This window comes from Bacillus rossius, chromosome 3 (genome assembly GCF_032445375.1).
Source record: "Bacillus rossius redtenbacheri isolate Brsri chromosome 3, Brsri_v3, whole genome shotgun sequence".
In the NCBI taxonomy this organism is placed as follows: Eukaryota; Metazoa; Arthropoda; class Insecta; order Phasmatodea; family Bacillidae; genus Bacillus; species Bacillus rossius.
This window is the reverse complement of record NC_086332.1, coordinates 7,127,977-7,146,807: the sequence shown is the minus strand read 5'-3', so window position 1 is coordinate 7,146,807 and position 18,831 is coordinate 7,127,977. Positions and strand designations below refer to the sequence as shown.

The 18,831-nt window shown below is 41.7% G+C and overlaps 1 protein-coding gene across 5 annotated transcripts in view; it reads left to right on the top strand.

Annotated features, from left to right (window-relative positions):
* Nucleotides 1–18,831, top strand: part of LOC134530148 (prodigiosin synthesizing transferase PigC-like) — a 53,676-nt gene that overhangs the window by 19,943 nt on the left and 14,902 nt on the right. For 4 of the 5 annotated variants that reach the window (XM_063364773.1, XM_063364770.1, XM_063364772.1 and 1 more), the window contains 15 exons: nucleotides 776–903; nucleotides 2,394–2,550; nucleotides 3,266–3,440; nucleotides 4,641–4,786; nucleotides 5,343–5,594; nucleotides 7,251–7,401; nucleotides 8,828–8,945; nucleotides 10,694–10,845; nucleotides 10,932–11,059; nucleotides 11,342–11,495; nucleotides 12,421–12,588; nucleotides 13,452–13,587; nucleotides 14,513–14,593; nucleotides 15,874–15,962; nucleotides 18,224–18,379. In XM_063364773.1, the coding sequence (XP_063220843.1) occupies nucleotides 776–903; nucleotides 2,394–2,550; nucleotides 3,266–3,440; nucleotides 4,641–4,786; nucleotides 5,343–5,594; nucleotides 7,251–7,401; nucleotides 8,828–8,945; nucleotides 10,694–10,845; nucleotides 10,932–11,059; nucleotides 11,342–11,495; nucleotides 12,421–12,588; nucleotides 13,452–13,587; nucleotides 14,513–14,593; nucleotides 15,874–15,962; nucleotides 18,224–18,379 (2,191 nt within the window). The remainder of the gene's footprint in view (nucleotides 1–775; nucleotides 904–2,393; nucleotides 2,551–3,265; nucleotides 3,441–4,640; nucleotides 4,787–5,342; nucleotides 5,595–7,250; nucleotides 7,402–8,827; nucleotides 8,946–10,693; nucleotides 10,846–10,931; nucleotides 11,060–11,341; nucleotides 11,496–12,420; nucleotides 12,589–13,451; nucleotides 13,588–14,512; nucleotides 14,594–15,873; nucleotides 15,963–18,223; nucleotides 18,380–18,831) is intronic. The other variant, XR_010074783.1, reaches the window with a different exon arrangement.

Below are 18,831 nucleotides of genomic sequence, written 5' to 3'. Positions count from 1 at the left end.
CCGTGATTACCCTCGGAGTACCTCCTGGTGCCACAATTACATTTTCTTCCTTAAGGACATTGAGCCCCTTGTTCTCTGTTGAGAATGGTTTCAAGCAATTAATGCGACAATTCCCATTAAAGTAGGTTCCATGCATCATTGTTTTGTGGAGACAAACGTTCAGTCTAGTTTAACGTATTCTCTCTCTGAATACAGGCAGCATTAAATTATTAATTTCTTTTTACTGTTCTTAGGTATATTTACATATTTTAGTATTTTATGATTTATATCACAGCCACGTCTGTTTGGTCAAATTTAAGCTTATTGCAGTTTCGATGTCACGTTTCATGCTTGTAAAAGTATTCCATTGACTCTAAAACTCAATAATTTTAATTTTAAAATGTAAACATTTTGTTAATATTACCTACTTGCCCCTTGAGTCCATGTTCATGTTTCTCATTGTCCATCTGTGTTTTCGCCATGTTGTTAATGAATATTTTTTATGTGCAATAAAATGTATGTTCTTTGGTCTCCTCAGGTATCTTGGTTTTTAGTAAGTTTTGGTTCACCAATTAATTTTGTACTTTCTCCCTGTGTGTCTGTTGTCTGATCGCCGAGCGAGTGTGGTGGGTATTGGGAGCTCTGGATCCCAGTACACTTGAGTAATTTGTATTGTATGTACCGGTATCAGAGTTGTTTCCTCCTGTTTTATTCACTGTTAAACTCGATATGTAGTATGAATAAAGTATGTTTCTCGTAGGCTGTAATTATTTTATTTGTACCTATTTGTTGTCAGTGTCCTGATGGGCCACGTACTCGACAACAAAGGGAAGCAGTTCCTTATTGATTCTTGCAACTTCTCCTTGCCAGATTTTGGAGAAGAGTACAACAACATTCCTGAAGAGACACGCATCAAATTCTCTGGTACATACATGTTAAAATATATGTCTTTTCTGATGTGTTAGGAAAGATGCGGTAACAAATATTTGCTGACATTAAAAACTGCTGAGGCATCAAAGTACTCAAAAGGCCACAAGCAGAGATACTTTATTTTTTTTCTATCTGTGGCACTGCATTTATCTAATTATTACAAATCATTATCCATTTCAACCCTAACTTCTTGTCGGTTCAAAATTTAAAAACTGATTAAATAACCAGTCTCCAGCTCCATTCAGATAAGTAAAACTTAAAAATTTCCAATGTGTTTTCAATCAAGTTATCAAGAAATCAGAAAGAATTGGTTCTAGTGATTAGAGAATTGTTGGATTAGAGAATTGTTGGAAGTTTAATTTGTACGTAGTTTACTATAATTGCTTTAGTTTGTTTCATGTTCATCACAGCTGAAAAGTCATGAAATGTGAACACAGTCATGCTGTCAGTAGTCACATAGTTATGAGATACACCTTATAATGTTGATGGTGCTACTTAGGCATGAGGCTAAGAAGGGCCTGTAAGGGGTCGTCCATTAATCACGTGATGTTTTTTTAGCAAATTTTTAACCCCCCCGCCCCTCTAGTGATTTGTGGTGAGGTTTTAGACTAACCCCCCCCCCCCTCCCCCCCCCCCCCAATAAATCACGTGTATTTTTTTTGGTACAAAATATTTTTTTAAAAATTGAAGAATATTATCTTTAAATATAGGTATGATCTAATTTAATTCTGGAAAGTTAAGCACAGTGATAAAAATGTCCAGCCACACATTAAGGTAGCAGGTTTATTCTCACTGGCATAAAAATAATAAAGGAAAGGCTTATATGTGATTTACGCATGTATTCGACGCCAAAATCACAGTCTTACTGGCGACTGGCAAGCCGAGCCGGGTGGTTCATGTTGCGGCGGGCGGGGATATTGTTGCCTGGCTACTGCGAGTCAAGGTCACGCGTCGCTTTTCGGTTTAGTAGAAATCGCGCGAAAAAATAAATACACGTGATATCTCTACACCCTCCCACCCCCCTTGTGATATTTCGTGATTTTTTCCGACACCCCCCCCCCCCCCCCCCCCCCTTTTAGAGCCTCACGTGATTAATGGACAATCCCTAAGCTGTGAACTACTAGCTGCATTACTATAGAATCAACGAGGTGGGAAGACAGAGAATGGTAGTATGTACTTGAATCTAAGCAGTGATTAACTCAATTTTGTGGTCCCCGTGTTTGGCAGATTTTTTTTTCCCCCAGTGGAACCATTAAATCAAAACATTCCCGACTCTTTGAAAATGTTCTCTGTTTAGGTTAGCACATTCTGTGTTCAAGTTATAAGGCGAAACAGTTCGTAAATACTACATTAAAATGAGTGGGTTTTACTGGAAAAGTACCATTAAAAATTTCAACGGAAGCATGTCATCTGTTTGAAACTCGGAGATGCGTGTGTGCTTGTGACGGTAAGCCAGCGACGGGCTCCGGGTGTGTGCGTGGCAGCCGGGGGCAGGAGCTACGAGGCAAAGCTGCAGGTCCCGGCAGGCGACCGCGCCACGCTGTTCGACGGCTGGCCCTGGGCGCTTGCGACGACGTTGGCTCCCTCGCGGTGGAGCTCGGGGGGCCGTCGCGGGACGGGGCTCCTGCAGTGCTGCTACCGGTGAGCGTGCCCATCCGCGTCGCCGACTCTGCCTGAAGCAGCTTGTGTTCCTGCCAGCGTGCTAATGAAACTGTCCAAACTCTGCGGCACAAAGAACATTGTAATCAGAAGGGGGCAGACGGGGGGCGTGTTTGCCCCAGGAAATTCATTCATGGGGTGGCGCTAAACTGGCAGAGTAATTTTTACTGTATATATTTACTTAAATATGTGTGTTAAAACTAAAAAAAGAAAAAAAAATGGTGGTGGGCAGACAAACTGAATTATTTGTATTTAAAAAAAAATACATGTATAGCATCAAATATTTAAAAAAGAAAACTGGTATTTTTTGAGTACTATCCAACTTGTGATGTATTAAAAATTAAATACTGCAAATAAATCTATCCAAGTTGAATCAAAAATATTAGGATTAGTGGGAGTGATATGTGGTGAGAATATGAGGTGTTGCCTGGAAAAGTTTTGGTTTGGTTGGTTTAAAAAAAATGGGGGGGGGGGGGGGGGGGGGGGGCATTGAAATGAGTTCTTGCCCCCGAGTGGAAACTAATCTAGTTACGTGCCTGGCTGGCACAATTTATTTTGGTCGTAAATTGAAATATGGATGTCATTTCACTTGTCTCATTTGTTATGCTGGTTCTGTAATGCCTACAGTATCAGATGATACAGTCGCACAGGCTGGGGACCCGGAGGGCTCTACTGCGGGGGGGTGGTCCTGTGCCAGGTACGATGGCAGCTGTCCCGTGGTCCCGCCCGCCCGAGCGCCGCTCCTGGTGGAGTCCTCCGCTGCGGACTGCCCCCTGGTGGTGTCCCTCGGGGAGGAGGCGTGTCGCGACAGCAGCTGCGTCGGGGGCAAGGCGGCGTCCCTCGCGCTGCTCTCCGCCCTGCAGGATCGCCAGGTCAGCGCAGCTTCACTCATGAACTGTGATATCGCAGTGTGACGGTTCTTTAAAGTATGTGCAACATTAAACGATACTTTGTCATGAACGTACGACTGACAAGATATGGTAGTGTGACAGTTCTTTAAAGTATGTGCAATATTAAACTCTTTGAATGATATTTTGTCATGAACATGACTTGGCACGCCATCCTCGTGACCACTGTCCAGAAGGGATCCCCTGCTGCTACCTCCACATGTTGGTCTGTTCCCTGCTCGCTCAAGAAGCCCCCCATACCTCTCAAGTTTCATGTTCACAGCTCGGCGAACTAACAGCGCAGGCGCGGAGGGGAAACGTTGACACGCAACCAAGACACTGCACAAGGGGAAGGGGGAACAAGGAGGGAAACGAGGAAATAAGGAGGGGAAACATCTCAGTCGAGGCGGATCTCTAAAGCATTTTCGGCGCGCCGTAGATGTCTTCCCTTGGCGACCCCGGAGCCGGCTCAGTTTTCTTGATGGCGTACAGTGTAAACTAGCAGTGGTCGTTGTCCAACGTAATGCAGTAAATAAATCTTCCCCATTGCATTAGTCTCCAGCCTCAGTTCTGACTGGAGTACGGCAGCAGGCACCATCCTGCAACTGACGTGTGTGACCGATGTTCTGATGGTTGGCTTGCACCTTGAAGGGCAATGTGCCACTGGTGGGACTGGCAAAGAGAAACATGTCTTTCAATGCATTCACAATTCATCCCACGGCCCAGCACAGTTTTGATTTGTCTGCATTGCCATCGTAGTGCATGCGAACCATCACTACCCAACTGCAGTTTGTGTAGGTTGCCTTTCAGTGGCCGGGAGAGTTGTTTTCATCTCCCACAAATTTGAGTTTGATGTCTTAAATATTTATACAATATGGAAAAACCGGTTTAATATTTGTATTTTTCAACTATTTATCTATATATATGTCTTCGATACAAGTATCATCAAATTTATTATGACCTATAGATATTCTGCAGCAAATTTGCTATGATCCGTACATATTCTGAGTTTGGAATTTTGCTGCCCTTACTTTTCACGTGCTCATCAGTTTATATGAATACTGGATTGATTGTAATGCCTTATATTCTTATCACGGTCAGAACAGGTGGGCTGACCAACTTGTGAACGGCTACAGTGTGGAGTTAGTGCGGTGGAGACGGCAGAGACAGGGGCTGGTGTTGCAGGTGGTGGTTCCTCCCGGCTTGTGCCTCACGGTGGCAGCCTTCCAGCGACAGCTGCGCGAGAACAGCAGCCTGCAGGAAGCCGTGTCCGCTCTGGAGGACATCAGCACGGGCAGGACGCACGGCGACCTGAAGACACAGTGTGAAAGGTTACTCCTCGTGCTAGTTCCGAGCCCGCGCCGCTGAAATGCATTATCAAGGAAGCCCCTCAGCTTGCAGCATTACTTATTTTTGTCAAGACTGGATTAGTTGTTGCTGCAGTAGGCCTGACGTCAAAATGGGGCCAAACGTGAAAGCCCGACATTTTGGAATTCTGGTCTTGCGAAAAGTGTTCTTTTTATGCCACTGCTTTTGTTTGTTCACAGGCAAGCAAACAATTATGATGGCCTTAATACATATTTTCTATCTGTTATGTATGGGTCTACAAATGGTCATTAATTTGCAGATTACTGTATGTGATTGTAGTTACTGAAGTTTACATGTGTAGGTAAATTAACTGCTAACAGTGGCAGTTTGACATACCAATCATGGGATAACCACTAAAGATAATGTTTGAAAATTTAAATGAAAACTGATCTAGAATGGAGCATGCATGCTTAGAGTGCACACATGTAATTTTTTTTTCAAATTAGTTTAAGTGTAGGGTAGGCAAAACATGAACCGTCCAACACGTTGATGAGTGTGGGACGCCGCCGGTGTTGTCAGGACGGTGGCGGAGTTCGAGCGGACGGAGGTGTGCGCGCCGGTGAGGGAAGCCGTGCTGGGCACTTCCTGCGGCGTGGACCTGGCGCGCCCGTGCGCGGTGCGCTCCTCGGCCGTGGGGGAGGACTCGGAGGAGACGTCCGCGGCCGGGCAGAACGCGACGCTGCTGGGCGTGCGGGGGCAGGGGGGGGTGATGCGCGCCGTGCAGCGCTGCTGGGCCTCCTGCTTCTCCTTCCGGTCCGTGCAGTACAGGAGGTGGGTTCCCTCGGCTCGCCACCGAGACATGCTCAAACAGTGTTGTATTGTTTAAATTATATTATTACCTATTACTAGGGACCGGAAAAATTTGCGGGTTCAATGACCTGAAGGATGAACTCCATAGTTCTATGTACACTCGGTCAAATGCCACCCACTCATTGGCTGCTGTCTTGTGAGACGTCCCAACGTAGCAGCCTGTGATTCTTATAAAGCTTTGGTCGGGCGTTTCTCATCGGCCCAGAGTCATCCAGGTGAGTTGTGAGCCAATACCAGAAGCAGCACTGAGGTATAACGATTTGTATTTTAGCCTATCGCGAAATGAATTCGCTAATTTTTCCGGTCTCTACCTATTACTAAATGTGACTGCAGAGTTAAAGTACATTCATTTGGAAAGCAAATTTTTAAAATAAATATAAATTATTAAAGACAAAAAAAAGAGCCCGTGTAACTCAGTACGTGTGATAGAAGTGAAACTTCTTTGGCAATTCCAACCTCGACTCGTAAGTATATTGTAATGGAAATAACGGCAGAGAGAGAGAGAGAGAGAGAGGTAATTTTTTTAACCTCCATGGTAGCGTTAAACGTTTAACGCAACCTTGTTGGCGTTAAACGTTTAACGCAACCTTGTTGGAAGTCGCATTAGAAGTTTCACTTCAAAAATTTTAAAAGATCAAATTATTGCCTGAAACAAGGATCTTCAGTGTCTGCAGAAAAATATGCATATATATAATCTAAACTATAAATGTAATAGCAAGTGGTTTAGCAAGCTATTTTTGAGTTGAATTTTTCCCAGTTATATTAAGGGATTTGTTTTAAAAAGTTGGTAAGATTAGCCTAGAAGCATTTTGACCTCCATGCAGTTGACAGTGTTCCATTAAATTGGGTGCAAAAACACAAATGTAGCTGCAATTGTGACTCGAAATGCTAGCTTGCATGCATGCTGTTGTTTTTAGGAAGTTTTTGCCCCTTAAAAAAATTTTTTTAAAAATAATTACGACAATTTAGTTCACGAGTCAGAGGGCTTTGGTTGAATTCCTGACCTGGTGAAGACTTTCTGAGGTTGAAAAATGTTATTCTCGGTAGACAGGAGTCGTGATGTTCTGCTACCTTCGAACTGTAAAAGGCATTACGAACATAACTTCGGTTTTATGGTGAATTGCAATAAAACCTAAAGAACGCTGAAAAGCATGTCAAAACACAGCATGAACGTTATATCATGGAATTAAGTAGCATTTAACCAAAACTTAGTTCATATCATAAAAAAAGTATATTCTTTAAATGTTTGAAATTCAATTAATGTCTTGTCCAGACAAACAATTGTACCGAAGGGCATGCATAAAAAAAAATCAATTTAATTTTTTTTTAATTCTACATCTTTCATTGAATAACTTTGAAACCCCAAATGCTTGCTAATTTATTTTTATTGTTCTGGTTGTATCTCGGTTTTAGACCGATTTATTAAAGATTTTTTTTTTATCATATAAAAGCAGCATGTAAATTATAACACTGCTTTGGGGGAGTTAGTATTTAAATCAATAACACCCAAACCTTCTGTTACAAAAAATGTAATTGGATCACAAATGGAACCAGTGCGGTCACACCGGAAGGGCTCGCTCGGCCGCAGCAGCGCGCAACGTGCCGTGTGTGTCGCAGGCAGCACGGCCAGCCGGTGGGCGCCGGCCTCATGGGCGTGGTCGTTCAGCAGATGGTGACCCCGCGGTGTGCGGGAGTGATGTTCACCGCCCACCCCGTCTCCGGGAACCCGCGCCAGGTGGTCATCACGGCCAACTACGGCCTGGGAGAGGTAGTCCGTCGCTTGCGGAGGCACCACCTTGTGCCGGTGTCCGTCATTGTCATTGGTGTGCGAGCAACGAGTGGTTCAATCTGATTCAGAGTCAGAGACGATGATCCAAGTCTTCGCCGAAGACGAGGTCAAAGTCGATGACCCTAAAATATTTTGCTGCATTGAGAAAATTCCATAGATACAACTTTGAGTGCTTGAGTGTGCGTTCAATCAGCACATTCTGCATAACATACGCTAAATAAGTTCAATGTAGGAGAGATTTAGAAAGTTAAACCAACTGCCACAGCTTGTAAATAAAAAAAGTCCCTTTTGGTGTAGCCTGCAGGCATAGGTAGATATCATAGTACCTATTTCTTCTGGAAATATTTTGGATACTTCTACTATTAAAATTCTGGAACTTTTTAAGAACTTAATGTACATAACATATTTATGTTCTCCAAATTTACAAAATGATCAATTACACATTTTCACATTTTCCATGCAGCGAAAATACTATGAATTTTTTTTTAACTTAATGCATCTGGCTTTGAATAGCTAAGAAAAAATTTTATATTATGCAAACTAGGGTAATTATTCAATATATTTGACCTTCAAACTTTATTTTTTATCCTGTGCACTAATAACTTGTTTGTATAAAAATTTGTTTTGAACCAAGGTTTAAGATATTAATAAGACGGTTTATTATTAATTCAAACGAATTTGATACCAAGAAAGTTTTGAATTTTTTTTTATTTCAACTCCTGTTTTTACAATAATTATTTGTTTCATCGAAAATTGTTTCAACCAAAGTTTTCAATAAATTTTAGGATTCATACTATAAATTAAAGTGGATTTGATAGTAAATATCTTTTAAAATTTAATATTTTGTTTTTACTTTCAAACATTGTTATTTCCACCTGTTGTAGTAATGTTGGTTGAATAAAAAATTTATTTTAATGGTAGTTTTAGACAATATTAAAAAAGTTAAACAAAAATAAGAATGGATTCCATAGTGTACATGGTAGAGAAGTTTTATTTATTTTCGTATTCCAAACCCAGGTTTTTTCAATCCATTGCAATAATGGTTTGTATTATAAAAAAGTGTTTCCCACAAAAAAAAATAAAAAAAAAATATTTACAAACAATTTGAACAGATTTGATAGTGTGCCTTATACGAGATTTATGAATTTTTTTGAACACGGACTGGGTTGAAGTAATGCCAACGCGGTTTCGGCCAAGTCTCCCCTACAATAATCACGGGGAAAGTGGAGAGGAGGGTTTTTAGTGGGTGGAACTCCCACACTACCGGCCAACATGCATCAAGGCGGATGCCTTTGAAAGATTTTCCCTTTTCCCTTCTCTATATAAATTTAAAAAAAAAATAACTCTAGTTATTTGGAAGGACCAGGGTCTCCCTGAGCCCGCGGTGTGGTTGTGTTTGTGGCAGAGCGTGGTGTCAGCGGAGGTGGAGCCAGACAGCATCACGCTGCTGCGGTCTTCGGGCGACGCGCTGGTGGTCCACAGCGTCTCCAGGGGCAGCAAGTCTCACAAGGTCACACTGGCAGGCAAGTGGCAGGGCAGCGCCTCTATGCATTCCGTTCATTCACTTGTCGGACAAACAGATGTGGACGTGTGCGCACGTGCGTTTGTGGACACAACACCTGAATGCATTAAGGTCAATAACGCTGTGGATCTATAAATTTGAACATTTCAGTGGCAGGTGTATTCATGAAACAATATTGCAGTATGGTGGTTATAGTCAAGGAATTTCATCCAGTGATTATTTCAAAATCCAAAATCTAAATTTCACCTTTTTGAAAGCAACCAGCGGTGTGCGAGTAGCAACTCCTCAGCCGTTATGTCACTTTATTAGTGTTAGTGTCACTAGTGGCTTAAGAAGTTTAAATTAGCTTCTTATATTTGCTTGCAATCTTGCTTCGACCCGGTGGCAAGGATTTTAAAAACTTACAAATTTATTTTTTTTCTATTTACTTTAATATCTCGATTATCTGGGTTTATGCATAGCTACAGATGGCAGCTTACTTGTAGAGAAACTTGGATAACACTTCGTCACATGGTAGGCTAATATCCCACTGTTAGCTCATTAGGCTTTCTGAATACCAAGATATAACAATTTTAGCAACTGAACCTAAAAATTTGATAGTTTTACTTCAAAATACAATTGAGGATATAATTTGTTTTGGAATTGTTACATAAAAAGCTATGAATTTTTTTTTGAAAGTAAAACTTCTGTTTGTATTGTAAGTCCAGGCAATGACTTCATCAGAGTGTAACAACGGTGTAACACTCCGAGGGGAACGAAAATTGCAACAGTCAGGATTGGATGCTCAATGGCAGTGGTTCAGGAGTGGGGAGCTTGATGGCATATTTTCATTAGAGCACACTTGCATACTTGTGCACTTGTGTACATGCACAATAGTGCTGCTCTCACATACTTTTGCACTCATACCTATACTTGCACTCTGGCACATTTGCTCACTCACAGACTTTACCTTTTGCATAGTACTTTTATACATTTTTATACATTCTTGTATCTTTATCTGTGACGTTTCACTCCTAGTGTGTGTGGTGGCTGCACACCAAAATGATTTAAAATTGTTTTTATTATTACTGTGACGTCGCGGGAGGTTTTACGTGATTAGCATGTTATGGACCGCGGATGTGGGTGCCACCACGTGGACCCGGCTAGCGATTCCTTATTTGGCGTTAAAGCCATGTTGCTGCGCTGCACGCACGGGCATGTTTGATGCGCCCGAACTGGCCGAGGCGTCGATGAGGCATAGCGGCCTGTGCGACCAGCGGTCTGCATCAGACTACTAACCCTTCCACAGACACTCCCTGCCAGTGACAATGAAAGCTTACCAGCTACCTGAAATCCTTTTACATTCGGGAACATAACCTCACTTATATAAATACACTTGAAAATACACTTGAAAAAGTTTATAAACCCTATTTCTATCACTAATATTCACAATACAAAATAAATCTTTTTAATTATATGGACCAGTATTCAACATCAACAAATATATTTTTTATTTGTATGTAGCCTATTTTTCATCCTAAGAAAATTTTGTTGCAGGGTACGTGCGCATCATAAAAATCCACTCATAAATGTTTTTAAGACATGCCAAAAGAAGTATGACTTCAAACAAATAGCTTTAACTTGATTAATTATTAGTTGCCTATTTGTGTATTGTTTTCTCGTGGATACCACTATAAACTTTATTTTTTGGCAATCACATTGCAGTAAGTGGGTGCAGTGCTCTGAGTGGTTGAAGTGTCGTGCCGACAGAGGGCGGCGGAGTGGCGACGGAGCGGCTCAGCGAGGCCGAGGCGAGCCGGCTGAGCGTCTCGACGGACGAGGCCCTGGCGCTCGGTCGACTCGGCCTCAGGGTCGAGGCTGCCTTCGGCGCCCCCAGGGACGTGGAGTGGGCCATCTCCCAGGTTCGTCCCGCCAGCTCCGCCCGGCCGCACCTGCACACCTGCGAGTGTTGCTGCCGTCGTGACCGGCCTACGGGCTTCTGTTCCAGGACAGCATCTACCTGCTGCAAGCCCGTCCCATAACCTCCCTCGACGCCTGGTCCGACTTTGAGATCGTGCACGAGTTCGACTCCCCTCGGAACTGCGACCCGGAAGTGTTCACCACAGCTAACCTGGGGTCGGTACCTGTCCGCCAACGAAGGTCACGCTTGGTTTGGGTCACGAGTCTGTAGTTGTTCAGGGAAGAGCTCTTATTCACAGTCCAGTTTGGCCAGGTACCTGATCATTCCTGGTATCCTGCATGCATCGAGTCGTTCCGGTACTTTTTAAATGCACATAATTAATTCAAATCAACTGCAAATCGAAATTGTATTTTTGTATTAACTTAGCTCTACAAACATTCCGATTAACGGTTGTGACTGGAACAGCCCCGCGATAGTGCCGTCGCCGCGTGTTGCAGGGAGGTGATGCCCGGAGCCATGAGTCCGCTGTGCCTGTCGACGCTGGTGCCGGCCGTGAACCGTGCCTTGGAGCGCACTGTCTTCGACACGGACACCGGCAACGCTCATTTGCTCGTCACCGCCCACGCGCACGTGTTCCTCAACGTGCTGCTGGTGAGCACGGCCCCCTTGCACGTGTCTGTGTCTTTGTGCCGCATGGCATGAGTCAGTGAGTTGTGGCCGAGCGCTGGGCAACACGAAACTGTTACTTTGTAGGAAATATAAATATGTATGTTGGTATCACGTTAAAACTTACTCTGTTGTACATAAAACAATGTCAGAAAGCCACCAATTTCTAAAACAGAAATTTTTGTAAGACTTTAATTGAAGGCAGTAGGTACGTAGTTTTCCTGATGTACTACCAGCCTAATTTAGTTTATGCCAGAGCAACACCACGTTCTTTCGTTTCCAGACCACAAATTTTTTTCTATGGTTGATTTCAAAAGACAATCCTAAAAGGACTAGAGCATTATTGTTCTTGAAAGCAGTTTAACAGTTAAGTTAGTGAAGAATGATTCTGAATTGCACTAGTAATACCCAGCAAACAAAATATATCAAAAACTTAAAAACAGACCTGTACCTTTTTTTAAAGATATTTTTAATGAAGTTAGCACTCTTACAAATCTAATTTGATAACCAATATTTTCAAATACCAGATTTTGCTTTAAATTAATCCACAAAACAGCAAATGGTGTTGATGTTACACTTTTGAGAACTTAATTTAATGAAATAAAGAAAATGTTCCTTTGTTATGAGAATTTTCAAAATTTCAGTTGAATTTCTGGTATTTATATTCATAGCATTAGCTCTTTGGTCAAACGATGCAGCAAAACCAATTTTTTTAGACTCTGATAGAGCAGAGTTTGGGACATCTGAGCAGTACTTAAAACATACGTTACGTAATCTATAAAATGCAATGCACAAATAACCATGTAGAGCTGAAATTTAAAATTTTGACCATCAAATTCATTAGGTATCTATAAACGTACTGAATTTCATGGACCGTATGTTGTCGAGTTTGACTGTGTGGCGTGTTGAGACCACCCTGGTGAAAGTCGGGGAGAAGCTGACCATGGCCAACCGGGTGACGGAGGTGGGCGTGTTCGGCCACAGCGTGGTCACCCCGGAACTCCACCGCCTGGCCGTGGACAGGAGCGGAGCCACCGGCAGGGGCGCCCAGATGCTGACGCTCGCCAAGATGTTGCTGGTGAGCACGCAGTGTCCGGGGGCCGGTCTCTAGTCGAGAACAACTTTGCACATTCAGGTGCAGTGTTAGACTCAACACTCCGTGTAGAAGTTTTTCTTGATTTCTGATATCATTGGGCGTTCCCAGTGAGAAGTGCTTTCCCGCTCTTTACTACAAAGACAGCTTACTTCACGTTAAACAGCATCTTACTAACCATGACAGTTAGAGAAGCTGTAGTGTTTTGAAAAACATAGCTACCGCAATGGAGGTTGAAGTGTTCGTAGAATCCTAGGGCGCCGCCACATGTATTAACGGGCATGTGGACCCGGCTACTCTGTTCTCAGGGCCGTGATGTTGCCCATGTGTGGCGAGGCCCGTTCCCCCCTGGATCACTCAAAACCTCCGAAATACAACGACAGGTGCATGAAGCTCCTTCCTCTCGCAGCGCTCACGACTCACTGCCCGTTCGTCCTCGCTCGGCAACTCTCTGGAGCGGAGCACTGACTTCACGGGCTGACACACGCACACACACACACTTCGGCGGGCGGTCGTAGAGGGTGGGGGTGGAAGGAGGGGGCTCTCAGCGTGTAACGGGAGAGGTGGTGGCACATCGGGCTCAGAAGGATGCAGCCCGGGACAATGTCAAATCTTGGTTCAAAACATTTTTTTTTTTTGCAAAATACAGGTGAGTCTATTGATAAAAGATAACAAGATCAGATATTAATAAATAAAATTTAATTCTTTAACATTATTTATTTAATTACATTATGTCATTATGAATTTAATAAAAAAAATATCAAAGACAACCAATGTTATTGCAAAAGTTTAAAGTTTCAGAAGCTTTAGAAAAACAAAATGTGAAGTAAATATGTTGTTGTTTGTAGATGCTTTTGACCAGCAAGAGGAATGTCGAAGAGGCAAGGAAGTTAGCCGAGGATCTGAAGATTGACACCCACTCATCAACTGCTGATGTTCTTTATGAGGACATTACAACCGGTCTTCAAGTTCTGGACCAAGTAGGTTCAAGAGGGTGAATAATATTATGGTAGCGTCTCTAACTCTTTTTTTTTTTTTTTAAGTCAAACTTCAGTGTCATTAAATATCACAGCTTCTTATATTTTGTCTGCATCACCAAATTGTTTGCACTGACTAATATGATAATATAGTAATCTACGTAGACCTTCTATTAATGAAAATTGAATACAAATTTTTCATTCCATTACCAGGGTGGGTTAGACATGCACCTGGCATTGACTCTGTGTAGGTAGTTTCCAGAGTACCAACTATACTGTAGGAAGGTGACAGAGGTACTTTATGTCTGTCAGGTTTACACAGAGGCTTTAGACAATGTGACCCACTAGATTGTAAGTTGGTGTCAAACCCACAACCATCGACATGAGTGTAAAGTTTTAAAGACCCAGAGGGTGGCATAGCGGGGTAGGTTAACAAAGAGAGAGAGCAGGTAAAGAGGACGGTCGAAGAATGATTCAGGCCCATAGTCTAGGAACAGTTGTAGATGGTGGTGATGGTTTTGGTGATGTGTGGTGTTGGTGCTAGTGTTTATGATATAGCATTGGTGATGATGATGTCCATAGTTATGTTCTTTAATTAGTGTTGTTAGTGATGGTGGTGACATTGAATATTGAAGTTGGTAATGGTATTGATGTTGGTATTTACAATGGCAGTGAGGTTGGGGTTGGCAATATTGGTGATTTTGATGCTGGCAATGGTAGTTATGTTGGTGTTGATAATGGTAGTAACATTGTAATGTGGTAATGGTGTTGGTAATGTCATTGATGCTGGTGGTGTAAGTGTTGCTAATGGTGGTGGGTTAGATGTTGGTAATGGTGGTGTAGTTTAGCGTAGTTATTTTTCTGGTTGATTGTGATATTGGTTATGGTGTGGGTGGAATAACACTGCTGATTGTTTGTGAATCCACAGGTAGCTCTGCTACACTCCCAGGTGACTGGTGGAAACACTTTCATCGAGATTGTTCTGCTGACAATCCTGATGGAAGGCAAAGAAGGCAAGTCACATAGGAGGAAGTTTCTGGTTTTCATGTCTTAAAAATAGGTTTCCATTCTTCCAAGTTGAAGTAAGATAATTTTTTGAATCAATATAAAATTTTAATGTAAACACTGTAATGATATATGTCATTGTGATAATGCTCTCGTTATTTAGCTGGAATTATATCTGAAACAAAGCTTTATAAAGTGTTTGTTTGTCTGTGAACCAAACATAGTGCCTTGCACCATTACCCCTCCTTGGTAAGGAGTCCTTGGGGATTGTGCGTACTGAGACCTTCACAAATGTTTGAGAGACAAGGAGGCCAGACTGGAGATGGTTTGAGTCCAGCTTGCAGCATGACTTATTCGTTACGAGGATCAAGTCGACTCCCTGCTGTAATCTTGGAACCCTGTCTTTACTCTACTTACCATCCTTCCTAGGATGGCTGTGCATTGTGGCACACTCACAGGCGGAGGTTGTCGGGCTTGAACCCATCACAGGCGTATTACTTATCTGACGATAATCCATAATGGCTTTTGACATACTGCCACCCTAATCAGTGTCTTCCATGCCGCGATGCAACAGTCAAGAAGTTGCAAGGTCGATAGTCGGCCCTGCCACCAATCACCCTCAAAGTGACCTTGGACGTAGCGAAGTGTGTTGGCATCCCTCACCGGGACGGCTGAACGTGTAAACTGCTAGGCTCACCATCTTTTAGCTAGGTAACGACCGTCTCGTGTTTGCGTCCTTGCTGTCTAGTCAGCGTTGCCTGGGGGCCTACGCCCATGTTATCCTCGCTAGGCAATGGCCCCACTGCTCGTGGCTATAGCTGGCCCCGCTCCAAACACCTCTGCCGTCCAACCTATTATCAGTCTTCCATTCACCCTGCGTTTCACCTCCACCACAAGGCAGTCGGAATCGTAGTTAACTACGTAACTTTTTATAGTGACTTGATCATGAATCATCCCATACGTTTGACTGAATTAAGTACCTATACAGCTGATTATGAATTTAAATATATTACATCAATATTAATTTATATTGATCTAAAGCATGGTTTTTTTTATCACTGCCAAACATTGAAGGTAGCATTTCCCTGTTTCAAATTCTGTTGATCTTTCCAGTGTACAAAATTATGTCATTTTAGTCATGTTTACGTTCAGCGGTGTCATTTTGAATCTAAACATTGCATGATTAACGACTTTTTTCCTTATTACAATGTACAAAATGCTTCCTTCCCCCCCCCCCTTTTTTTATAAGTAAATTGTTAGTAAAATAATAAATGTTCTTTTTTTCTAGAGTTTGAAATGGAGCATTATAGTGATATCTCCATGTTGCTGTCTTCATGTACGAACGTTGTATCAGCAGATGTTCCTTCGGATCTTAAGGTATTGTAGTTCAAGTTTGTACTTGTAGCTGTTTTATTGTTATCTTTGAGTTTGCTTGAAAAACATTTATATATTTAGTCTGCACTGAGTCTACACACTCAACAACCTAGAACTAAGCTTCTTGGGAAATGGCTAATAGTAAGCCATGCTCTTAATTTGTTCTGGTGTGATGTAAAAAAACAAGTTGGCCTGGTCATGATTTGAACTCGGGTGTTCAGAATATGGTTCTAGTAGTGTTATCTTAACACTTCTGCCTCGCTTGGCTTCATCAGTGATGTAAACATTTTGCGTACATATACCGTACTTCAGCCAATTGAAGTTCAGAAGCTAAGATAAAATACTTAACATTATTTGGAATGATTGTGAATTGTAGCAGTGATGAGAATTTGAACTGTTTTCAATGTTATGTAAGATTCATAAATGTTTTCATCAAATAAATATTTTATAAAATCATAACAGGTACCTATCTACTATTTTATTTAATAATTTTGTGTAATGATTTATTATAACTTACAAATATCTTGACATCGTCAAGCAATCTTAAAAATATATTTTTATCTCGGAACAGTTACAATTAGACTACAGCAGTGATTGTATACTGCTAAAATAAGTTTTGAAGTTATACTTCTTTAGGCACGTTATGAAAAACAATGAGAGTGAATATTTATGATCCACTCTTAGCATGCAACAAAATTTGACAGGATAAAAAAATATATATATAGTATGTGCTTTTAAATCTTCTACTTTAGTGATTGGTATTGAACGCTAGTATTGAATAGTGATATAAATTGTATTTTTTAACATTTCAAGTGTACTTATGTAAGTGAGGTTATGTTCCTGTATGTATAATGATGTCAGGTTTTGTAAGTTTCCATTATCAATGACAGGCAGTGTCTGTGGAAGGTTTAGTCGTCTCCTGGTCGTTTTCACGGGAGTGTTTGTGAGGTTATGTTCCTGAATGTAGAATTTATTTGCATTTTAAATTATTACATTATTTTTTAATAACTATTACAATAATAAATTGGATAATAATCATAACATTTGTTGATTTTAATGGTTCATTAATATTTATCTAGATTATTTTACTAAATTAAATTATTAAATTTATACACGCGTTTAAATTATTTCTGATTACTAAACATATAATTTTTTTTTTAGATTTGATTGAATTTAAACTTTACCAATCGTATTTATAATATCACTCCATTTCTTTATTATTTTATTTCTAACAATTATTTGCAAGCAAAATAAAAGTTAGTTTTTTCATCATGCCAAGTGAGTATAACTTCTGACGTGCGTACATAAGTACCTACACGCACTTTTTTTTTAAATATTGTTTTAGTGTTGAAAATTATGCAAAGCAAAGTCAGTGTTCACATGTCATGATAATGCAGACAGACTTAGGAAACAGGACCTTCAAGATTTAAAAAAAACGCACGCTAACTACATACTTGGGTACCAACTCGTTGTACATAAACCAGTCTGACTCACCACCAGCCGCATGAGCGTGACACCTCATTGACCATGCAAGTTTTGTGCAACATCTGAAGACCTGGCAGCAAGCACATGTTTTTGATTTGTATAGATTGTTAGGGAATCATTATAGTATTATAGTAGTATGTAGTACATTCATACTCTCTGGGGCACTTGCCACACCATTGTATCGCACCTGCCAGGCCTTTAATGGTGGAGCGCAAACTTTAAAGTTAAGTGATGTTTCAGTATTGTTTGGATTTGGAAATGTTGTGTGTAAATTAGTGTATAGTGTTCGAAACATTTGAATTTTGAACTTCCCGCGCTGCTTGCTAGCAGCGCCAAGTTTTTCAAGTTGGCTGCCTGCCAAGCAGTGGCGGATCCAGGATTTTGGTTTGGGAGGGGCTTGAACCAGCTGAAGCTAGGCTTTATCAAGGCAAACACTAAAACAATAGTGGACCTAGATGCTTTTGGAGGGGGCTTGAGCCCCTTAGCCCCCCCTCTGGATCCGCTACTGCTGCCAAGGTGGGTAGCCCTGCAGCTTCCGGCAACGAAGCGACAGTTGTCGTTCAGCTATCACGGCGGTGAGTTGTGCTGTCGTGCACGCTTGCTGCCAATCCAGTTGTTTGCGAGTGCATCATCATTAATTGTGTCGTTTTTATCTGGATTTTACAGTCTCGTACGTCTCTAGACAAAACAGGTATGATTGTGAATCTGAGTGAGTGGTTCTGACGGGACGCAGGGAGGGAGGGAGGACAGCTGTGGGCAGGGTGTGGGGGTGTCGCCAGGAAGTGGCCAGGCTGCTGGAGCGGAACGGGCGAGCCGAGGAGTTCCGCAGCACGGCGCCGTGCCAGGCGTACCCCTGGCTGCAGGCACACGCCCCCCAGGCTGCCGCGCGGCTGGCCCAGTTCCTGTCTCGGCACGGCCACCGCGGCATCAAGGAGGTGAGGCCTCGGGGACCCACGTCCGACGCCGAGCCCAGCACGAAACACCATTCATCATTCTGGCCCGAGGCCGTGTCATTCTACTTCATTCTATTCACTCAGTTACATTTAGGTGCAAATATTTTTATTTGTACTGCATCAAGTGATTTTGTTTTTGTTATATTAGGTTTCCAATTCATTTAGGTAAATGAGAATTTATTTCATTTCTGTTTCTATCATTTCAGATTATTTCGGTTATTTCACGTTAATATGTACAGTTAGGTAACATTTCCACAATTATCAGTTCTTTCCTTTGATTAATCATTGAAATTCGATTCAATTAAAATACTCTTATTTCATTACAAATGGGTTCTTTCAATGATTAAATGCTTGAATTGTAACAAAATAAATTAAAAGTTAAGAACTGAAATGTGTGGAAATGTTACCTAACCATACATAGTATAAGTGTGAAA